The sequence below is a fragment of the Rhinoderma darwinii genome, chromosome 3, assembly GCF_050947455.1.
Source record: "Rhinoderma darwinii isolate aRhiDar2 chromosome 3, aRhiDar2.hap1, whole genome shotgun sequence".
Taxonomy (NCBI): Eukaryota; Metazoa; Chordata; class Amphibia; order Anura; family Rhinodermatidae; genus Rhinoderma; species Rhinoderma darwinii.
In genome coordinates, this window is record NC_134689.1 from 380,531,601 (window position 1) to 380,552,252 (window position 20,652).

The following is a 20,652-nucleotide window of genomic DNA, read 5'->3' on the forward strand; positions in this document are numbered from 1 at the left end:
ACCTAAAAAATGTAGGGGAGTTTAAACTTTGACCAAAAATGTATACATTTTTTAGAATTTTATGAAACATTTTTTTCCTTTTTTTTTTTTGTCTCCCTAGGGGACTTTACCACGCAATCTATTGATCACTCATGCAATACTCTTCAATACTTATGTATTGCAGTGTATTGCCTTTATCTGTGCTCTACTATGAAGCCAAGGCTTAACCCCTTAATTACGCAGCCTAGTTTTGGCCTTAAGGCTCAGAGCCCATTTTTCAAATCTGACATATTTCACTTTATGTGGTAATAACGTCGGAATGCTTAAACCTATCCAAGCGATTCTGAGATTGTTTTCTCGTTACACATTAGGCTTCATGTTCGTGGTAAAATTTGGTCGATATATTCAGTGTTTATTGGTGAAAAATTGCAAAATTTAGAGAAAATTTTGAAAAAATAGCATTTTTCAGAATTTAAATGTTGTAAAACAGACGGTTATACCACCCAAAATAGTTACTAGTTCACATTTCCCATATGTCTACTTTAGATTGGCATCGTTTTTTGAACATTCTTTTATTTTTCTTGGACGTTACAAGGCTTAGAACATAAACAGCAATTTCTCATATTTTTAAGAAAATTTCAAAAGCCTTTTTTTTTAAGGTACCTGTTCAGTTCTGAAGTGGCTTTGAGGGGCCTATGTATTAGAAACCCCCATAAAACACCCCATTTTAAAAACTAGACCCCTCGAAGTATTCAAAACAGCATTTAGAAAGTTTTTTAACCCTTCAGGAATTTCACAGAAATTAAAGCAAAGTGGAGGTGAAATTTGCAAATTTAATTTTTCTTGCTGAATTTCAATTTTATTTAAAAAAAATTCTGTAACACAGAAGGTTTTACCAGAGAAACACTACTAAATATGTATTGTCCAGATTCTGCAGTTTTTAGAAATGTCCCACATGTGGCTCTAGTGCGCTCGTGGACTAAAACACAAGACCCAGAAGCAAAGAAGGACCTAGTGCATTTTGAGGCCTCTTTTTTATTAGAATATATTTTAGGCAGCATGCCAGGTTTGAAGAGGTGTTGAGGTGCCAAAACAGTAGGAATCCCCCAATAGTGACCCCATTTTGGAAACTACACCCCTCAAGGAATTCATTTATGGTTGTTGTTACCATTTTGACCGCACAGTTTTTACACGGCACGTATTTGAATTGGGTTGTGAAATGAAAAAAATTTCATTTTTTCCAATAAAATGTCATTTGTGATCAAAATTTCTTATTTTCACAGGGAACAAAATACCCCATTTTGTTGCCCAATTTGTCCTTAGTGCGGCAATACCCCATTTGTGGCGATAAACTGCCGTTTGGGCCCATGGGAGGGCTCAGAAGGAAAGGAGCGCTATGTGTTTGTTGGAGTCCAGATTTTGCTGGTTTGGTTTTCGGGTGCCATGTCGCATTTGCAGAGCCCCAGAGGAATGAAAGCAATGGAAACCCACAAGAAGTGACCCCATTTTGGAAACTACACCCCTCAAGGAATTCAAATATGGTTGTTGTTACAATTTTGACCGCACAGTTTTTTCACAGAACTTATTTGAATTGGGCCGGGAATTAAAACAAAATTATTTTTTTCAAATAATATGTAGTTTTGCCTGAAAATTTCTTATTTTCACAAGAAACAAAATACCCCATTCTGTTGCGCAATTTGTTCTGAGTGCCGCAATACCCCATTTGTGGTGATAAACTGCCGTTTGGGCCCATGGGAGGGCTCAGAAGGAAAGGACCACCATTTGGCCTACTGGGGATTTTCTAGTGCGAAGTCATGTATGCAGAAGCCCCTGAGGTACCAGTACAGTTGAAACCCGCAAGAAGTGACCCCGTTTTAAAAACTACACCCTTAAGGCATTCATCTAGAGGTGTAGTGAGCATTTTGACCGGAGTCCTACACCCCATAAACTGTAATGTGGGTTCTCCCGGGTATGGCAATACCCTACATGTGGCTGTTATCAGCTGCCTGGGCACACAGCAGGGCCCAGAGGGGAAAGACGAGGGGGGATAAGCTGTGCGGAGTGCATCAGGGTAAGTAAAACTGGGGTAAATGATAAATCAAGGGATGTATGACAAATTTTAAAACACTCTTTCATACAGAGCTCTGGTTATTCGGGACACGTGTCACATTGATATATTGTGTCCTCCCTTATCCCCCTCTTATAGCAGACTTTGCACCTCTTTTGACTTTTTCCCTTCTTGCCAGTTTGGGGAACTTCTCCTGGAAAGTGTTGCCGCCCTGGTACGATGCGTGTGGGCTCGCTTCCAGAAGTACTGGGTGCCCCCCCCTTCTTGGTCCCTAAAGATTAGGTTCTTGATAATCACCTCTTGAAATTCCAGGAAAGTTCCCGTCTGGCCTGCACATCGACGTAGCATGTACGCATTGTACAATGCCATCTGTATGATGTGCCCGGCCAGCTTCTTATACCACACCGCATGGCGCTGTAGGGCTTCAGGATTTGATCTGACAAGTCCACCCCTCCCATGTACCTATTGTAATCCAGGATGCAGTCTGGTTTGGGGGTGGCCTTTCCTTCATATATCCTAAATTTGTAGATTTACCCTGATGCACTCTCACAGCTTATACATCTTCACGCCATACCTTGCCCTCTTACCCGGCAGGTACTCGCGGAATTGAACCCTCCCTTTAAAATGTACCAGGGACTCATCAATAGAAATACACTTCTCGGGGGTGAATGCTTGGGAAAACCGGGCACTGGAACGGTCTAATAGGGGTCTCCGTTTATACAAACGGTCAAAACTGGGGACATCTCGCGGTGGGCACGGCTCATTATCAGTATAATGTAAGAAGCGAAGTATTTTCTCATTTATTTATTTTTTTAGGTTCCAGTTCAGTTCTGAAGTTGCTTTGAGGAGCCCATATATTAGAAACCCCTATCAAATACCCCATTTTAGAAACTAGACCCCTCAAAGTATCCACAACAGCATTTAGAAAGTTTATGAACCCTTTAGGTGTTTCACAGAAATTTAGAGCAAAGTAGAGATGACATTTACATTTATTTTTTTTGTCAGAAAATCCTCTTTATACCATTTTTTTTATAACACAAAAGGATTTATCAGAGAAACGCAACTCAATACTTATTGCCCAGATTCTGCAGTTTTGAGAAATATCCCACATGTGGCCCTAGTGCGGTAATGGACTGAAGCACCGGCCTCCGAAGCAAAGGAGCACCTAGTGGATTTTGAGACCTCCTTTTTATTAGGCACCATGTCCGGTTTGAAGAGATCTTGTGGTGCCAAAACAGTGGAAACCCCCCAAAAGTGACCCCAATTTGGAAACTAGACCCCTTGAGGAATCCATTGTAGTTTTCTTGGGGTGCATGCGACTTTTTGATCAGTTTTTATTCTATTTTTAGGTGGCGTGGTGACTAAAAAACAGCAATTCTACTATTGTTTTTTTATTCTATTTTTTACAGCGTTCACCGTGCAGTATAAATGACATATTCACTTTATTCTGCGGGGCGATACGATTACGGCGATACCAGATGTTTATAGTTTTTTTTATGTCTTATGGCGTTTGCACAATAAAATACGTTTTGTAAACAATCATTCACTTTTGGTGTTACCTTATTCTAAGAGCCAGAACGTTTTTATTTTACAATCAATAAAGCCGTGCGAGGACTTATTTTTTGCGTAACGAACTGTAGTTTCGATCAGTACCATTTTTAGGTACATGCGACTTTTTGATCTCTTTTTATTCCATTTTTTGGGAGGTGAAGTCACCAAACAATTGTGATTGTGGTACGGTTTATTATTATTATTTTCTTTTACGCCATTCGTCGTACGGGATTAATAACAAAATCATTTTGTAGTTCAGGCCGTTACGGACGCGGCGATACCAATTATGTATAGTTTATTTGTTTGTTTATATATTTTTATTAATAATAAAGGACTGATAAGGGAAAAGGGGGGATTTTTACTTTTATTACTTTTAAAACTTTTATTTTCTTATTTTTACACATCTTTTTTTTTACTTTTTTTTCTACTTTATTACTTTGTCTTACTAGGGGACTTGAGGGCAGGAGGCCCTGATCGCTATTCTAATACACTGCACTACATGCGTAGTGCAGTGTATTAGAACTGTCAGCTACTCACTGACAGCAAGCATAGTGGGTCCTGACTTAGTCAGGACCCACTAGTCTTCCGTTACATGGCATAGCCGGACGCCATTGTTTGGCATCCGGTTGCCATAGCCACAATCGCCGGCAGCTATCGTGTAGCAGGCTGACGATGTTAGTTTAACCCCTAAGAAGCCGCGATCGCTATTGAACGCGGCTTCCAAGTGGTTAATCAGCGGGGACACAGCGATTGGTCCCTGCTGAAGGAGCTGTGGCAACTACTGTACGAGACCGCAGCTGTCACAGGTCCTGCATGTGTCGGGAAGACGGCCGAAATGGCCGTTCCTCCCGCGACGTACTATTCCGTCGCTGAGCGCGAACGATGCACTTAGCACGACGGAATAGTACGTCACTGAGCACGAAGTGGTTAAATGGGTTATCCTGGATTTGAAAACGTTTTATTAGGAGTTTAAATTAAAAAAACAACAATACTTACCTATCCTTGCATCTGCCAAATAATTTTAATGGGTATAGATATTTTTTTTGGGGGGGGGGGGGGCACTTTTAAAAAAATATATAACTTTATTTAAAATGGGCTGTCGAGCCCCTTAGATGCTACGCTAGCTGTTAACTGCGGCATCTAAGGGGTTAAATAGCTGGCATTTTACCATTGTGTTATACGGACTGGCAAATCTGCAAATTGGCGCATCAGGAGAAATTATTTGCTCCTCCCTTCCAGTAATGTTGATGCCCTTACCAACCAGTCAGTTGTATTTTTCATATGCAAGGTTGGAAATAGAAATACTAAGTTCCAGTTTCACACGGCCATGCTGTAGTCGCATTTTAACGTCCGTATTACAATGGCATTACCCAGACCCCCGCGGTTCTAGTAAATCGAATTTAGATAGCGGTACAACCCTAGGGTGATCTAAGTTCCGTCTAGTAGAACCATAGAGAACCATGTTGTTGTCGTCATATTACGGATACTACAATGATGCCATATTACGGCCATGTGAAACCGGTTTACGTTACATGTCCCATTCTGTGTGAAGCCACGCCCACAAAACCACACTCCTTTTTACCCTCGAGACCTGGACGGACATTTTCGTGTTAAAACGTGGCAACCCTGGGCCACAGGTGTTTTTCTGAGGATGCTGCTGACCTAATGCAGACCATACTTATGAGAGAAAAGTCGACCAGGATCGACCGACAATCATATGTGCATTGGGGCCTAGCAACGCACCCAGATGTTAGGGGAATGAAGGATCGGGCATATTGGATTTCAGCATACCCGATCCTTTGTTCCTGCGGGAGATAGGCAGCTACCAGAGGTATCTGGCAGTAACTTATTCCCCTCACCCCATGCGGGCACGCTCTGCGGAAATAGCTTTCGGCCAAATGAACGTTGTACTGACCGCTATTTCGTGTGTATATGGCCGCCTTAAGAACGGACATGTCAAGGGTGTGACCAGGGCGTGACTTATTAGTCGCAGTCATGTAATGGCTTTATTTTTTATACACTGACTACAACTAGTTTGATAAAGTGCCACTAATGTGAGTCATTATGGGAACATAGAAGCTAAAATATATACTGTATCTAAAAAATGTTTTGTACGTTCTATATTGTGTTACATTGTATTATAATGTTATTATTATTTAAAATTATGTTATATTGTATTATAATATATATTATTTGATCCTGAATTACATGATGCTACATTATAATATATTACATTTCATTATTTTATATTGCGATAAATTATCAAATATATTTCTACCATATCGTTTATTGTACAATAACTTAAATAAAACATATATAATATATATATAATATAGCAATATTTATTGTATATGTATTTTATTTATACCGTATTATTTTTTTTTTTTTATTCTCAGATCTACGAGGTGTTCAGTGTGATCCGCGATATTGGTGCTATTGGACAAGTCCATGCTGAGAATGGTGATGTCATAGCTGAGGTAAGACGTCTTTTCTGAGGACACTGAACGTTTCATTAACCATCTTCGCTTTTTTGTATTTGTTCAGTCATTTTGCATTATATGGGATTTTTTTTCTGAACATTTTTGTGTAACTTTTTTTTTTCCCCATTTCTTTTAGTCCCACAAGGGAACTTGGACATGTGATCGCTTGCATAATACACTACAATACTTATGTAGTGCAGTGTATTGTGCCTGTCAGCGTGAAACGGACAGGCAGCCTATTAGGCAGGCACACATAGCAGATCTAAGGGCCTTCTTTAGGCCCCTGGCTGCCTTGGGGGCGTCGATGTAGTGATAGAGCAGGCTCATTGAAATGAATGCACATCTCGTGTGCGCACGGGCTGTGATTGCGGACGGCACCGCGAATGACACTCCACGGCCCGTCCGTGCCGTAATCATGGACCGTGCACACAGCAGGAGGCCTTATTAAAACAATGGGGGGAATGTATCAAAGGTTTGGCGTAATCTGGCGTAAAAAAGTGGCAAATTGTGGCACATGCCAAAATTTGGAGCTTTTTACTTTTGCAGCCACTTTCTGAAAAGTGGTGAGAAAAGGGGCGGGGTTTAACCAAAGGGGCGGGGTTTAACCAAAGGGGCGGCGCCTCGGACAGAACGACATATTTACTATAATTTACGCCAGAAACGGGCGTACGTTATGGATATGCTCATAGCAGGTGTAGATTTCTTTCGCACGGCAGCCAAAAATTTCCACATTTTTTAAGAGGTGTGCGCCTCATAATAAACTTGGCACATTTTCCACCGATGTAAATTAGTTTAAGACTGGCGTTTGAAACGTCAGTCTTAATATATTCCCCCAATGACTTTTCGAAAACGGTGCGTTACATGCAGTCGCGATATCGTGCTGCCTGCGGTCTAGGCAGCATAAACATTCTCACAGGTTACTTTTTAGGACGGTCCAAATTGCACAACTCTGAGTCTAATTTCCCAGTTTAGAGCATATGATGTCCCTTGTACTATATTTATTATATTACCTGAGTCACATAATTAATTATTCCTAATTAACATGTTCTAAATCTTTCCCATGCTTAGGGGTGGGGTCTGACACATATTTGGGAAAATATGTTTAATGGACTAGCACAAGACACATATCCAAACACTATCCGATACCTGATTTTTATTGTCTTTTTTTTTTTTTTACTTGCAATTTCCTTTTTTTTTTAAAATGATATGAAATCAAAATGGCAAATTATTTTCTGATGACATTATTTAGATGAATTATAGTTAAAGAAAAATAAAAAAAATGTCAAAATAATTGATTGGTAATGCTGCCCTTTTCATTTGCAGTGAGATTTTGGAAAGGCATAAGTGTCTGAGGATACAGATGTAGCAGAGCTGAGTTTGTCATTTGGCACAGCTCATGGTAATATTATATATTATCTGTAGATTTCTATAATACTGAAAATGACTCAGAATTGGCATGTTCAGCTCTGCTATGTCTGTATTTTATTTTATTTGAATGTAGCTGATTTTCAAATAATTTTAATCTTATTCCAGGAACAACTGAGGATCTTAGAACAAGGAATCACCGGCCCTGAGGGACATGTCTTGAGCCGACCAGAAGAAGTGAGTTTAGTTTTTGTAATATTTTTTTAAAGGGTTACTAAACAGTAAAACATTTTTGACATGTCAGAAGTTTTGATCCGTGGGGTCAATCAGTGCAGGTCTCATTGCTCGGACCCCCAGCGATCAAAACTTGTGACATATTAAGATCAGACCTCAATGTATTGTATATGTAGATTAATGTTGGCAGTTCTGTAGTCTGCTGCCATGTTTGTTGGCATCGGGACATAGTGTACAACATTAGGGCTTTAATGTCCATTTCAATTTGGTGAAGTTACACAAAACTTCACGGGTGACTCTGGGAACCTGGTAGATCCGGGCATTACTCCAAAGGCTCATTCATATCAATGTGTACTGCTTCTTATCCTGCTGCCTTCATGGTAAAAATCAGCTGATCGACGAGGTCCCGGTTGCAGAAGCCTTTGGACTGTCCCTTTTTGATAGAATGGTGCCCGGACAATAAGCTGATCGCAGGGTGTCCTGCTGCTGGGCCTTTCGCTGATCAGCAAACCTGGCAACAAGTGTTCAGTTTCCCTGCAGCGCCACCACTGGGTAAATTAAAGCATTACAAAGTCCCTGTTGACATCAATAATCTGTGCATGTGCCTAGTCCTCCAAAGTCTTTTTTTTTTTTAGCTGCTCTCCGCTCTGGGTAATAGATGAGGATCCTGAATGGGGACTCCCTTCTATTAACTCAGAATTCCCTCATAGGTTTTTCAAACCAGACTGTCCCTTTAACCCCTACCTGCACTGCGCCATACATGTAAGGGGCAACGGGGAGGGCTTTAGAGGGAACCCGTTACCAGAATTTCATCTATTGAACTCCTCTCCCCCCTCACTGGCCGCTGCTGTCAAAAGTTCACTTCTGTTATTTCATCTCCTAAACTCCTCCTCCGACCGTAAATAACGGTCTGCAAACATTTTGCGCCGTTTATGGTAATAATGCGTCAGTCTCGTTCATTCATCTTCTTATGGCCACCCACCGCCGAAAACTGGCCTGCCCTGAATGCCAAAATCGCATCTGAGATAGTGCACATGCGCCCTTCATGTATGGTCCAAGTTACTGATCATGCGCCACTATGGTGTCCATTTCTGCGCACACACGCACAAGCGCGGGATTTCATGTGTGCTGGGGGGAGACAGGGAGCTGTCAAACAAAAGTAAGGAGGCGGGGTAACTCGGAAAGGCTTGAGGAATGAAGATGTGACTCTTTTCAAACAAAGTTATGACTCTTTTATGCTCATTACCATACGGTGTGGGAACACTAAAAAGCTGAATACTAAAGGTACAGAGCCTACTGAGAAGATTATAGGTCACATAAACATGATTTTTCACCCACTTCCACCAGGTATTGCTGGTTTAATAGGTGAATTGCTGGCGACCGGTTCCCTTTAACGCACAGTTCCGTACATGTGCGGCACTTGGATGGCACGGGCATAGGAGCTGAGTTTGCACCATCACCACCTGCAGCCAGGCGGGCTCCCGCTGCAAAGTCCAGGATCACACACTGGTCTGATCTAGGTAGTTTATCCCCTTAGATGCTGCGGTAAAAAACGACCGCAGTGTCTAAGGAGTGAAGAGTCGACGTTATTTAACCTGCACGGTAAACGCTGTAAGAAACAAGTACTGGAAAAACAATGACAGAATTGCTGTAATTTGATCATTCCGCCTCCCAAAAAAAAATGAATAAAAAGTAAACAGAAAGTCATATGTACCCCAAAATGGTACAATGAAAACCACAGGTCGTCCCTCAACGAAAAAATAAAAATATTATGGTTCTCTGAATGCGGTGACACAAAAACATTTGTCTTTTTACTGTGAAAAGTAGTAAAACATAAGAAAAACAATTATCAATTTGGTATCTCCGTAATCGTACTGAGCTGCGGAATAAAGTTAACATGTCATTTATACCGCACCGTGAACACCATAAAAATAGAATCCAAAAAACAATGACAGAATTGCTGTTTTTTTCTCCTAACTCCCCAAAAAATTAATAATGTGGCTTTATCTACTGAAAAATAAAGTTATGGCTCTTGGAATGCGACGATAAAAAAAAAACGGAAAATAAAATAAAAATCGCTCCGTCCTTATGTATTGAAATCGATCTGATCACTCCCTCTCTTGTACAGGTGGAGGCCGAAGCTGTCAACCGTTCCATCACCATCGCCAACCAGACCAATTGTCCGCTCTATGTCACCAAGGTGATGAGCAAAAGCTCCGCTGATGTGATCGCTCAGTCCAGGAAAAAAGGTGCGTTCTGGGTAAAGGTTGAAAATTCATGCATTAGGAAATATAAGCTTTATACAGTATATGGATATCTGAAACATTTCTTAACCCCTTAACGACCAGGCCTATTTTGGTCTTAAAGATGTTTTCCCACAATGGACATAGGTGATAAATATATTCTCGTGTGGGGCCCCACCAATGGGAACCTGCACGATCTCTAGAACAGGGATCCCATCCCCCGTTCCTCCTCACTGCACACCCCAATCTGAGGAGGATTTTGAAGGTCACGCATGACAGGCACGGCCGTATAGGCATACAGCCATGGGCAGCCTGAGGGGCCTTTTTTGGCCCCCAGCTGCCATAGCAGTCCATTGGAGGTCCGTGATTGCATTCAGAGGCCGCCGATGGGTGACCGAAAGAACCCCCTTCCTCTGTCAAACCACTTAAATGCTGCAAGGTTAAACGTCCTGGATCGGTTGTCTTCTATCCCGGCTGTCCGTCACAGACTGCGTCCCGCGGTGATCGTGCAAGCACAGGAACTGTATACATGTACAACCTTCCGCAGTAAATCGTCCCCTCAAATGACATACATGTTCATTCTGCGTTAAGAGGTTAAAGGGGTTGTCTAATTTGTACAACCCCTTATACAAACAGGACCCTTTATGATGAGCTGATCACAAGGGAATCCAGCTGCCAGGACTCCAGACATTCAGCTATTATTGCCGGGGGAAGCTGCTGGCGAGTCCGGAGGGGAAATCATGCATTACATGGTGCCCATTGAAATCAATGGGCTGTCTATGTAATGCACTTGAGTCCTCCAGAGGGAGAGACCCTTTCTTACGTCTCTCCACTCTAATAGAGGGGAGTCCAAAGCAGAGGACATCCCTCTATTACAGCCATATGCTTTAAAGAGGTTGTAACAGAATGGACAATTATCACCTATCCACAGGATTCTTGCAATCGATGGGGGTTCCAGCGATGGGGCCTCCACAGTGGTGCACAATGATTGACTGTTTCAGTCAGTCCCATAGACATTAAATGGAGTGACAGGGCGAATGCTCGACCGCCGCTCCATTCAAGGTCCTCTTCGCTGCCCCGTTTTTGCGATCAATGGGGTTCCAATTATCACCAGTGGATAGGTAATAATTGTCCATTCTGGTACAACCCCTTTATTACATTCTTTAGATGTCTACATTTAAAAGGGAGAGCGTAGATCTCCATAGATTTCCAAAATGAGCTAGCCATGCCCTTTTAAGTGCCCAAACCCTTCAGAGTCGCTCGGGTAATTATGTCACAGGAGGACTCCCAACACAATATTATTAGCTATAGAAAACACTGAGAACAAAGGAGTCATAAACTATTAGGATAATTTTGCCAATGGCATAGAAAAAATAAACTTTATTAGGACAGTACAAATTACATACAATTTAAAAATAGACTACAAAATCCAAGACCTGTACACCTCCCAAGTGGCAAAAAACGAACATAGAGGAAGTACCTCTTATAAATGTAGCTCCGGGAAGAAAGAGATCGTTAAATCGAACAAGCAAGGGCTCAGACAAACATATTGTCAGTTCAGTGTGATTGAATATCAAGTAAAGGCAAAAACGCCAGAAAATGAAATGTAAGTGAAATCGGGTCATATATTCATCCAGACTCATAGTAGCATTAAGTAAATGATTAAATGCTGGACTCAAAAAATGACGACAAATTGTTTACATAAGCCCACATCAAGCAAGATAAATCTTCCCAGCAAGTAAAGCCACAAGAGGAAAGGTAAGTAGAAAAGGTATAAGGTAAAAACCTGTAATGCTACTAACCCATGTAATTCCTGTGGTTCAGTGACTTCCCGAGTACGGAGGGACCCCGACGCGCGTTTCGCGTGGATGGCTTTTTCAGAGGGGTATACCCTTCTGAAAAAGCCATCCACGCGAAACGCGCGTCGGGGTCCCTCCGTACTCGGGAAGTCACTGAACCACAGGAATTACATGGGTTAGTAGCATTACAGGTTTTTACCTTATACCTTTTCTACTTACCTTTCCTCTTGTGGCTTTACTTGCTGGGAAGATTTATCTTGCTTGATGTGGGCTTATGTAAACAATTTGTCGTCATTTTTTGAGTCCAGCATTTAATCATTTACTTAATGCTACTATGAGTCTGGATGAATATATGACCCGATTTCACTTACATTTCATTTTCTGGCGTTTTTGCCTTTACTTGATATTCAATCACACTGAACTGACAATATGTTTGTCTGAGCCCTTGCTTGTTCGATTTAACGATCTCTTTCTTCCCGGAGCTACATTTATAAGAGGTACTTCCTCTATGTTCGTTTTTTGCCACTTGGGAGGTGTACAGGTCTTGGATTTTGTAGTCTATTTTTAAATTGTATGTAATTTGTACTGTCCTAATAAAGTTTATTTTTTCTATGCCATTGGCAAAATTATCCTAATAGTTTATGACTCCTTTGTTCTCAGTGTTTTCTATAGTTAATTTGGAGTCTCTATTCCCACAGTAGGGAGGCCTGAATCCGCACTTGCTGGTGGTCTAACCCTGATAACCATTTTCCTGTTGAGACATATGTTGATACAATATTATTAGCAAAGCACCAGTTACATTCATTGTCAGTTACGCATTGCTAAGTACGTACAGATTACCTGTGATTTCAATGCAATTTGCTTAGATAGATGTACCAAGACTGACAGAAATTTCTAAAGGAGTGAGAGCGCCGGGTTCCTTCCTTTTGGAAATCGGCAGAGGTTCGAGGTCATGGACCAATGTTCCCATTCACGTGACCAGATCCATGTGTGAGTTTGAGATTTACTAAACAAGTGACATTTTTCTATTCACTGACAGGTGCTGTTGTCTATGGAGAGCCAGTTACTGCAAGTTTGGGCACTGATGGTTCTCATTACTGGAGCAAAAACTGGTCAAAAGCTGCCGCTTTTGTCACATCTCCTCCTCTAAACCCTGATCCTAGTACTCCAGATTTTCTCAACTCGCTGCTTGCCTGGTGAGTGCTTCTTGGTGTGTAAGAAAACTTCAACACTGACCTGGAATTCAAAAAGTTCAATGGGTTGTCCAGTGTGGAGGACCAATTTGTATGAGTAGGTCCCCTGGATTACAGCTGATTGTGGGAAGAAGGGTGGGGGTCCCACTACTCAGCACCAACTCAACACCAACCTCTTTCATTATTCTAGACCAGCAATGGATGTTCTCAGCTTATGTCTACAAGAAGTATATCATTAAGGGGTATTAATAAAAGGTGCAGTTGGGGATGGGAGGCTAATGTTTGTTCTACATTTTCCAGCGGTGACCTGCAGGTTTGCGGGAGTGCACACTGCACTTTTAACACAGCTCAGAAAGCTGTTGGAAAAGACAATTTCACGATCATTCCAGAAGGGACCAACGGAGCAGAAGAAAGAATGAGCATCGTTTGGGACCGAGCTGTGGTGGGTATACAGAGTGACAAAGGGTTTGATGTGTTACATGCTGTCAGCAGGATCAATTCAATTGTATTGGGAAAAGGAACAGTGAAGCAAAGATAGAGGAAAGCAGAGGACATGTAATAAGACATTAAAAGGTTGGAATTGACACAAAAACTTGGCCAATTTTTCCAATGCCATTTAATTTGTCTTCAAGTCATAAACATGCAAGTAAATTTAAGGCGACCGATCAGGGGTGTACGTTAAAAATGTGAAAACTGTTTTTGAATATCTTATTTCTATGCTGAGATATGATCACTTGAAGTTACAGGCATAAAACCTAAGGCTGCACTACTGAGAGGTTATGGTGACAACATGTTCCCTTCTGATTTCTGTTGCAGTGTTGTCATGGAGACTTGGTCACACATCTAAACATGTATTTGCCACTATTCAAGCCAAGTACGGTTTGTTGTAGTTGGTTATTTGCATCTACACAAGGTCCCCGTGACAACACTGTGCCTAACAGTCATCAGAATCTTTCAGTGGTGCAGCCTCAGGCTTTGGGCCTATAACTTTAATGTGTCATATCTCAGGTTAGAAGTAAGATATTAAAAAGCTTTTTTCACATTTTAATTCTCACCAAAGAGACTTTTCTTCTAGTTCATCTACTGTAAGAGAGCAGAGTAGTGCGGGCTGTCGGTGTACTTCTAAAGTGTCATTGTTGACTTGATATCCTTCTAGGTCACTGGAAAAATGGATGAAAACCAATTTGTTGCTGTCACCAGTACCAATGCTGCCAAAATCTTCAACTTGTACCCTAGAAAAGGCCGCATTGCAGTTGGATCTGATGCTGATTTGGTGATCTGGGACCCAGATAGTGTTAGGACTATCTCAGCCAAAACTCACAATAGTGTAAGTTTTAAAGATTTCTGGTCCGCCAATAGTTTCCGCTTACCGACATCCTTGACATTCACTATATTTTATTGCAGTCTGTGGAGTACAATATCTTTGAAGGAATGGAGTGCCGTGGAGGTCCTCTTATGGTAATCAGCCAAGGAAAGATAGTTCTTGAAGAAGGCACTCTCCATGTCACTGAGGGATCTGGACGGTACATTCCAAGGAAGCCATTCCCAGACTACGTGTACAAGAGGATCAAGGCCCGAAGCAGGGTGAGTTTTTGTCATTAAATGGGTAATGACGCTTTTCGCTACAACATCAGTGGAGTTCTGCGGACTCAACTTGGTGACAAATTCAAGACCAGTGGATGGTTTTTCTTTCATATGGAGAAAACCGTGATCTTTAATGTGGACGTAAATAATATTGTGAATTATAGGTCATCGATGTATGAGCGTGAGGGTCCAACCCCATCTATCCTAAGGACGAAGAGGCCGTCGTCCCTTTATTGTTTATTTAGACACAGCAATGTATATACAGGTTTGGCTGTGCTTGGTACTGCAGCTCGGCCCATTCACTTGAAAGACTAGGCTTCCTGGTACACATGATTGGCAGGTTCACATGACCGGATTTCCTCTGATCATACATTGATAGTCTATAATAAAGATATACCATCAATGAAGAAGCTCCGGCGGACACGAGCTGTCGATTTATTGCATTCATCTGAATGGCCGCCAAGTAATACTACATTTCCACTCCAGAGGAAATGTCTAACTGTCCTTTGTCAAGGGTGTCTGGAGCTCCCCACCGATCCCAACTGCTGGGATCCCCACCGATCACGAGGCTTATCTTGCCGCTCCTGGGAGCCCCATAGGAATGAAGCGGTATTGCACATGCTCGGCTACCGCTCCATTCATTTCTATGGTAGCCGATAGAAATGAATGGAGTGGTGGTCAAGCATGTGCAGTACCGCTCCATTCCTATGGGGCTCCCAGAAACGGCAATGTAAGCTCGTGATCGGTGTGGATTTCAGCAGTTGGACCCCCACCGACCAGATATTCATTACCTATTCTGTGGAAAACAGGTTGTTTCTGTTCACATTTTTTATCAGATAGGGGCTGGAACTGACTGTTAGATAATTTTTCAGTGCTCATTCAATTTTGATTCAGGCGAGGAACAACTGTAGATTATTTGGTTACAGTAGCTTCTAGGATGACATCCAGGTGAAGGCAGAGTATGATCATAAGGAAACAACAAAGAGTGGCACTAACCTTGAGTCAACACCTATTGATAGTGTTTGGGATGGTCTAGTAAGACCATCTGGAGGAGACAATGGTTGAATAGTTGTAGGAGGATCTGGAAGAAGGGCACAGCTGTGAGGAAAAAGAATTTGGAAAAGTTTTTAGACAGCAAATCCTTTTCCTTTAGGCCTAACCTTGTATAATAATATCTGTTCAGCTTGCGGAGCTGCGAGGAGTCCCTCGTGGACTGTATGATGGACCAGTCTGTGAAGTTTCTGTTACTCCAAAAGCCGTAACACCTGCCCCTTCTGCCAAGACATCACCTGCCAAACAACCAGCGCAGCCCGTAAGAAACCTACACCAGTCTGGATTCAGCTTGTCAGGTGAGTTCTTCATTTCAGACTGCCCGACCACCATTGCTTGAGTAGGACATTCATCAAAACAGCAATTTGAATTAAAACTTTTGGTGCCGGACAATTTTCACACTTTTGACATACAAAATTGAAACCTGAATACTGCAGACTCTCAACACGACACCCAAAGGCACCTTCATGCAACATTGCATCTTTGCGTAGTGTTTTGTAATAAAAGGCATAAAAGTAAACGTGTATGGATAAAAGTCTAACTGGAGTAGATCCTGACACACAACACCTCCTAAAAATAAAAGTTCAGGATATACAGAGTCTAGACATCTCACTTTCACAAAGTCATTAAAGAGGCTCTGTCGCCAGATTTTGCAACCCCTATCTGCTATTGCAGCAGATCGTCGCTGCAATGTAGATTACAGTAACGTTTTTATTTTTAAAAAACGAGCATTTTTGGCCAAGTTATGACCATTTTTGTAGTTATGCAAATGAGGCTTGCAAAAGTCCAAGTGGGTGTGTTTAAAAGTAAAAGTCCAAGTGGGTGTGTATTATGTGCGTACATCGGGGCGTTTTTAATACTTTTACTAGCTGGGCGCTCTGAAGAGAAGTATCATCCACTTCTCTTCAGAACGCCCAGCTTCTGGCAGTGCAGACACACAGCGTGTTCTCGAGAGATCACGCTGTGACGTCACTCACAGGTCCTGCATCGTGTCGGACACATCGGCACCAGAGGCTTCAGTTGATTCTGCAGCAGCATCGGCGTTTGCAGGTAAGTCGATGTAGCTACTTACCTGCAAACGCTGATGCTGCTGCAGAATCAACTGTAGCCTCTGGTGCCGGTGTCCTCGCTCGTCTGACACGATGCAGGACCTGTGAGTGACGTCACAGCGTGATCTCTCGAGAACACGGCTGTGTCTGCACTGCCAGAAGCTGGGCGTTCTGAAGAGAAGTGGATGATACTTCTCTTCAGAGCGCCCAGCTAGTAAAAGTATTAAAAACGCCCCGATGTACGCACATAATACACGCCCACTTGGACTTTTACTTTTAAACACACCCACTTGGACTTTTGCAAGCCTCATTTGCATAACTACAAAAATGGTCATAACTTGACCAAAAATGCTTGTTTTTTAAAAATAAAAACGTTACTGTAATCTACATTGCAGCGCCGATCTGCTGCAATAGCAGATAGGGGTTGCAAAATCTGCTGACAGAGCCTCTTTAAAGCTGAAGAGACCGAAAATCTCTGCGTTCCAGATGCCAGTAAGGCAGTAAGCTACATAGTGACATGCCAGAAGTTTTGATAGGTGGGGGTCCGAGCACTGAGCCCCCCCAGTGATGTCTAAAACAAAGTGGCAGTAGTGCTTGGGTGTTTCTGATCAGCTTTCCTCGGAGCGGTGTACACGCTCAATTATGGGTCCATACACCGCATGCTCGACTTTCAGAAGAAGACCGATCAGACACAAAACAGTAAAAGCTCTCACCCAAGCGCTTCTGCCGCTTTGTTTTAGCTTTCGGTGGAGGTCTCAGTGCTCGGACACCCACCGATCAAAACTTATGACATGTCAAAAGGTCTTTTTAAAGTTTGGTACCCTTTAATAACACTTTAAAGAAGATATAAAGTAAAAAAAACAAAAACATTTCCCATTTTACACAAAAAAATTATGTAAACAATAAAAAAATTAAACGTAATACGTCCGTAAAAGTCTGAACTAGTAAAATATCACATTATTTAACCCGCCGAGTAAACCCCACAGAAAAAAAATAAACAGCATAATAAAAAGTGATAAAAATGTTGTATGTAACCCAAAGTCATACCAATAAAAACTACACAAATGTTCAAAGTGATAAAAAGATCGGCACTGCTTTGGCTCGTGGAGCGCTATAAGTCTCAATAATCAGATGACCACATGGGTCTAAACGGATTCAATTGGATCCACAACAGGTGGTGCTCAGTGGTGTGATGAGACAAGCACAAGTACAGTAATAAAAGTAGAAGAGATCCACGGCACTCATTCAGTTGAATTTTCATTTAATGTTGTGCCAAACAAACAAAGGCAGTATGGATGTGGAGCTCGAGCCTACGGCCGTTTCACGTGTTCCCATGCTTCGTCAAGGCCAATAAAAACTACAGCTCGCCCTGCAAAAAAAAGTCTCACACCGCTCCGTCAACAGAAAAATAAAAAAGTTATGACATTCAGAATATCGTGACACAAACATTTTATTTTTGAACAAATTATTTTTTCTTTGTAAATAGTAAATCATATCGAAAACAAAATAAACTTGGTATCGCCGTAATCTGGCCCCGCAGAAAAAGGTTAACATGTTGTTTTTACCGCACGGTGAACGCCATCCCACAAAGTACATTATATAGTACATTAAATGGTGCCATTAAAAACGACAACTTAAAGAGGCTCTGTCACCAGATTCTCAAATCCCTATCTCCTATTGCATGGGATCGGCGCTGCAATGTAGATAACAGTAACGTTTGTTTTTTTTTTAAACTTTCATTTTTGGCCAAGTTATGAGCAATTTTATATTTATGCAAATGAGCCTTTCTAATGGGCAACTGGGTGTTTTTTTTTTCTCGTCATGTCCAACTGGGCGTGTTTACGTGTATGACGCTGACCAATCAATGACCAGTCAGCGTCATACACTCCTCTCCATTGATTTACACAGCAGCGATGTGCAGCCACATAAACAGAGATTAACGTTAATCAAGTGTCCTGATAATGAATACACATGACCATCCAGCCTGGACGTCATGTGTATTCAGAATCCTGACACTTCTGACTCTTTTCTGTGAGATTTCCAGCAAGTGAAACAAAATCTCGTTTACCTCCGTAATCTCGCGAGATTTCGTTTCCCTTTCTAGAAATCTCAAAGAAAAGATTCAGAAGTGTCAGGATTCTGAATACACATGACGTTCCAGGCTGGATGGTCATGTGTATTCATTATCAGGACACTCGATTAACGTTAATCTCTGTTTATGTGGCTGCACATCGCTGCTGTGTAAATGAATGTAGAGGAGTGTGTGATGCTGACTGGTCACTGATTGGTCAGCGTCATACACGTAAACACGCCCAGTTAACAACACAATACACGCCCAGTTGGACATAACGAAAAAAAAAAGCCCAGTTGTCCATTTCAAAGCTCATTTGCATATATATAAAATAGCTCATAACTTGGCCAAAAATGAACGTTTTAAAAAAAAAACAAAAACGTTACTGTTATCTACATTGCAGCGCCGATCACATGCAATAGGAGATAGGGATTTGAGAATCTGGTGACAGAGCCTCTTTAACCAGATAAAAACACGCCAGCTAATGGCTATAACGATGGAATAATAATAAGTTATGGCTCTTGGAATGCAATGAGGAAAAAACAATAAGAAAAAAAAGAAAATTGGTTGTGTCTACAAGGCGTTACACGTACGTTTATAAACGGGAAACATCTCTGATTTTCCATTTTGCTGTTTCCTCTTCTGCAAATAATCTGCACAATTTGTGTCTTAACTTTTATTGACTTGTTCTTGCAGGGGCACAGGCTGATGACAATATTCCCCGTCGCACTACTCAGCGCATTGTGGCGCCTCCCGGTGGCCGTGCCAACATCACCAGCCTAGGCTAGACCCAAACTAATTCTCCTGCCCCAGGATAGCGTTCCTCCTCCAAGATGAATTATTTCCAAAAGATTTACCGATTCCTGGCTTTTTTTTTTTTTTTTTTTTAGAATCTCGGGGGCAGTGACTTTCTCTAGGAGAAGATACCAACAGTTTAGGAAACACAGAGGGTTACATCGCTCATACACACATATATGTATGTATGTATTTGTACTCTGGTACATATACTCGTATGTAAATGATACATAGGTGTCAGTTGGTATGTTTGCATGTGTGTGGGCATACCCGGGTTGAATTAGAATGCCCCACAAGACCTGTCCTTCCTAGCGACCATTCACGCCCCTCTTTAACTCGACACCCAGGTCGTTCTTTTGTACTTCAGTGAAAGTTCACCTTATAGAAACATCTCGGTCTTGCTACATTCAGGATATGGATTTAGGATTATACATCTCTATGAGAAAATAAATCAGTGATTAGAAGAAGACATTTTCTGTTCATGACAACCATCTACTAAACAATGACGTCAATACAATTCACCATTAGTTCAATCTTTTAATTTTTTTTTATTGATTTTATCACAAGTGTAGTCAAGGTTCTTACATTACTTCATCAGTACTTATCAACTATCCAAGACTAATACGTTGCTCAGAAAGACCTTTAATGCAAGACTAAAGCTATAACATCGAAAACCTCCTGCCGAGAACGCCAAATGTTGAAGTCGATGTGGGTGTAGGGTGTTCAGAGGGGACCCCGGTGCTTACATTGCAGGGTAGATGTTCCATTCAACCAATTTTTAACCCATTGTGGGATTTGTGGTTGTGTTCCTGAGTGCAGGAGATGTTGTGCTTATGCTAATAAATGTGTCTAGAATGAAAATGTGCTCTCTCCAATGTCTTAAATAGCAGAGATAAGTCTTGTGTCTTTTTTCCCTGTAAACACTGTGATCTTATTTCTTATCATAGGATCCACTAATAAAATGTTGTGCTTTCAGCAATGCTCCTAGCATGTTACTCTTAACTTGTGGCTTAAATTCATACATTATTTGACACCATTGCTTTAAGGGGTTGTACACTTTTGGATTACATTTACAAACATTTTCTCATGAGAAATCCAGGTGAATACCCTAAACGCATATGTTAATAAAGCATACTTACTAAAAAAACAGAGCCCTTCTGCCTATCTCTTGGCTCCTGTATAAAGACGCCT

At 41.5% G+C, this 20,652-nt stretch overlaps 1 protein-coding gene across 2 annotated transcripts in view; it reads left to right on the plus strand.

Annotated features, from left to right (window-relative positions):
* The window catches only part of LOC142750062 (dihydropyrimidinase-related protein 2), a 97,478-nt gene extending 77,042 nt beyond the window's left edge, over positions 1 to 20,436 (plus strand). For both annotated transcript variants that reach the window (XM_075858837.1, XM_075858838.1), the window contains exons 6-14: positions 5,995 to 6,075; positions 7,612 to 7,680; positions 9,806 to 9,926; positions 12,759 to 12,915; positions 13,213 to 13,354; positions 14,069 to 14,239; positions 14,317 to 14,496; positions 15,680 to 15,845; positions 19,363 to 20,436. In XM_075858837.1, coding sequence (XP_075714952.1) covers positions 5,995 to 6,075; positions 7,612 to 7,680; positions 9,806 to 9,926; positions 12,759 to 12,915; positions 13,213 to 13,354; positions 14,069 to 14,239; positions 14,317 to 14,496; positions 15,680 to 15,845; positions 19,363 to 19,454 — 1,179 coding nt within the window. In that variant the 3' untranslated portion in view covers positions 19,455 to 20,436. The remainder of the gene's footprint in view (positions 1 to 5,994; positions 6,076 to 7,611; positions 7,681 to 9,805; positions 9,927 to 12,758; positions 12,916 to 13,212; positions 13,355 to 14,068; positions 14,240 to 14,316; positions 14,497 to 15,679; positions 15,846 to 19,362) is intronic.
* The last annotated feature ends 216 nt before the right edge of the window (positions 20,437 to 20,652 follow it).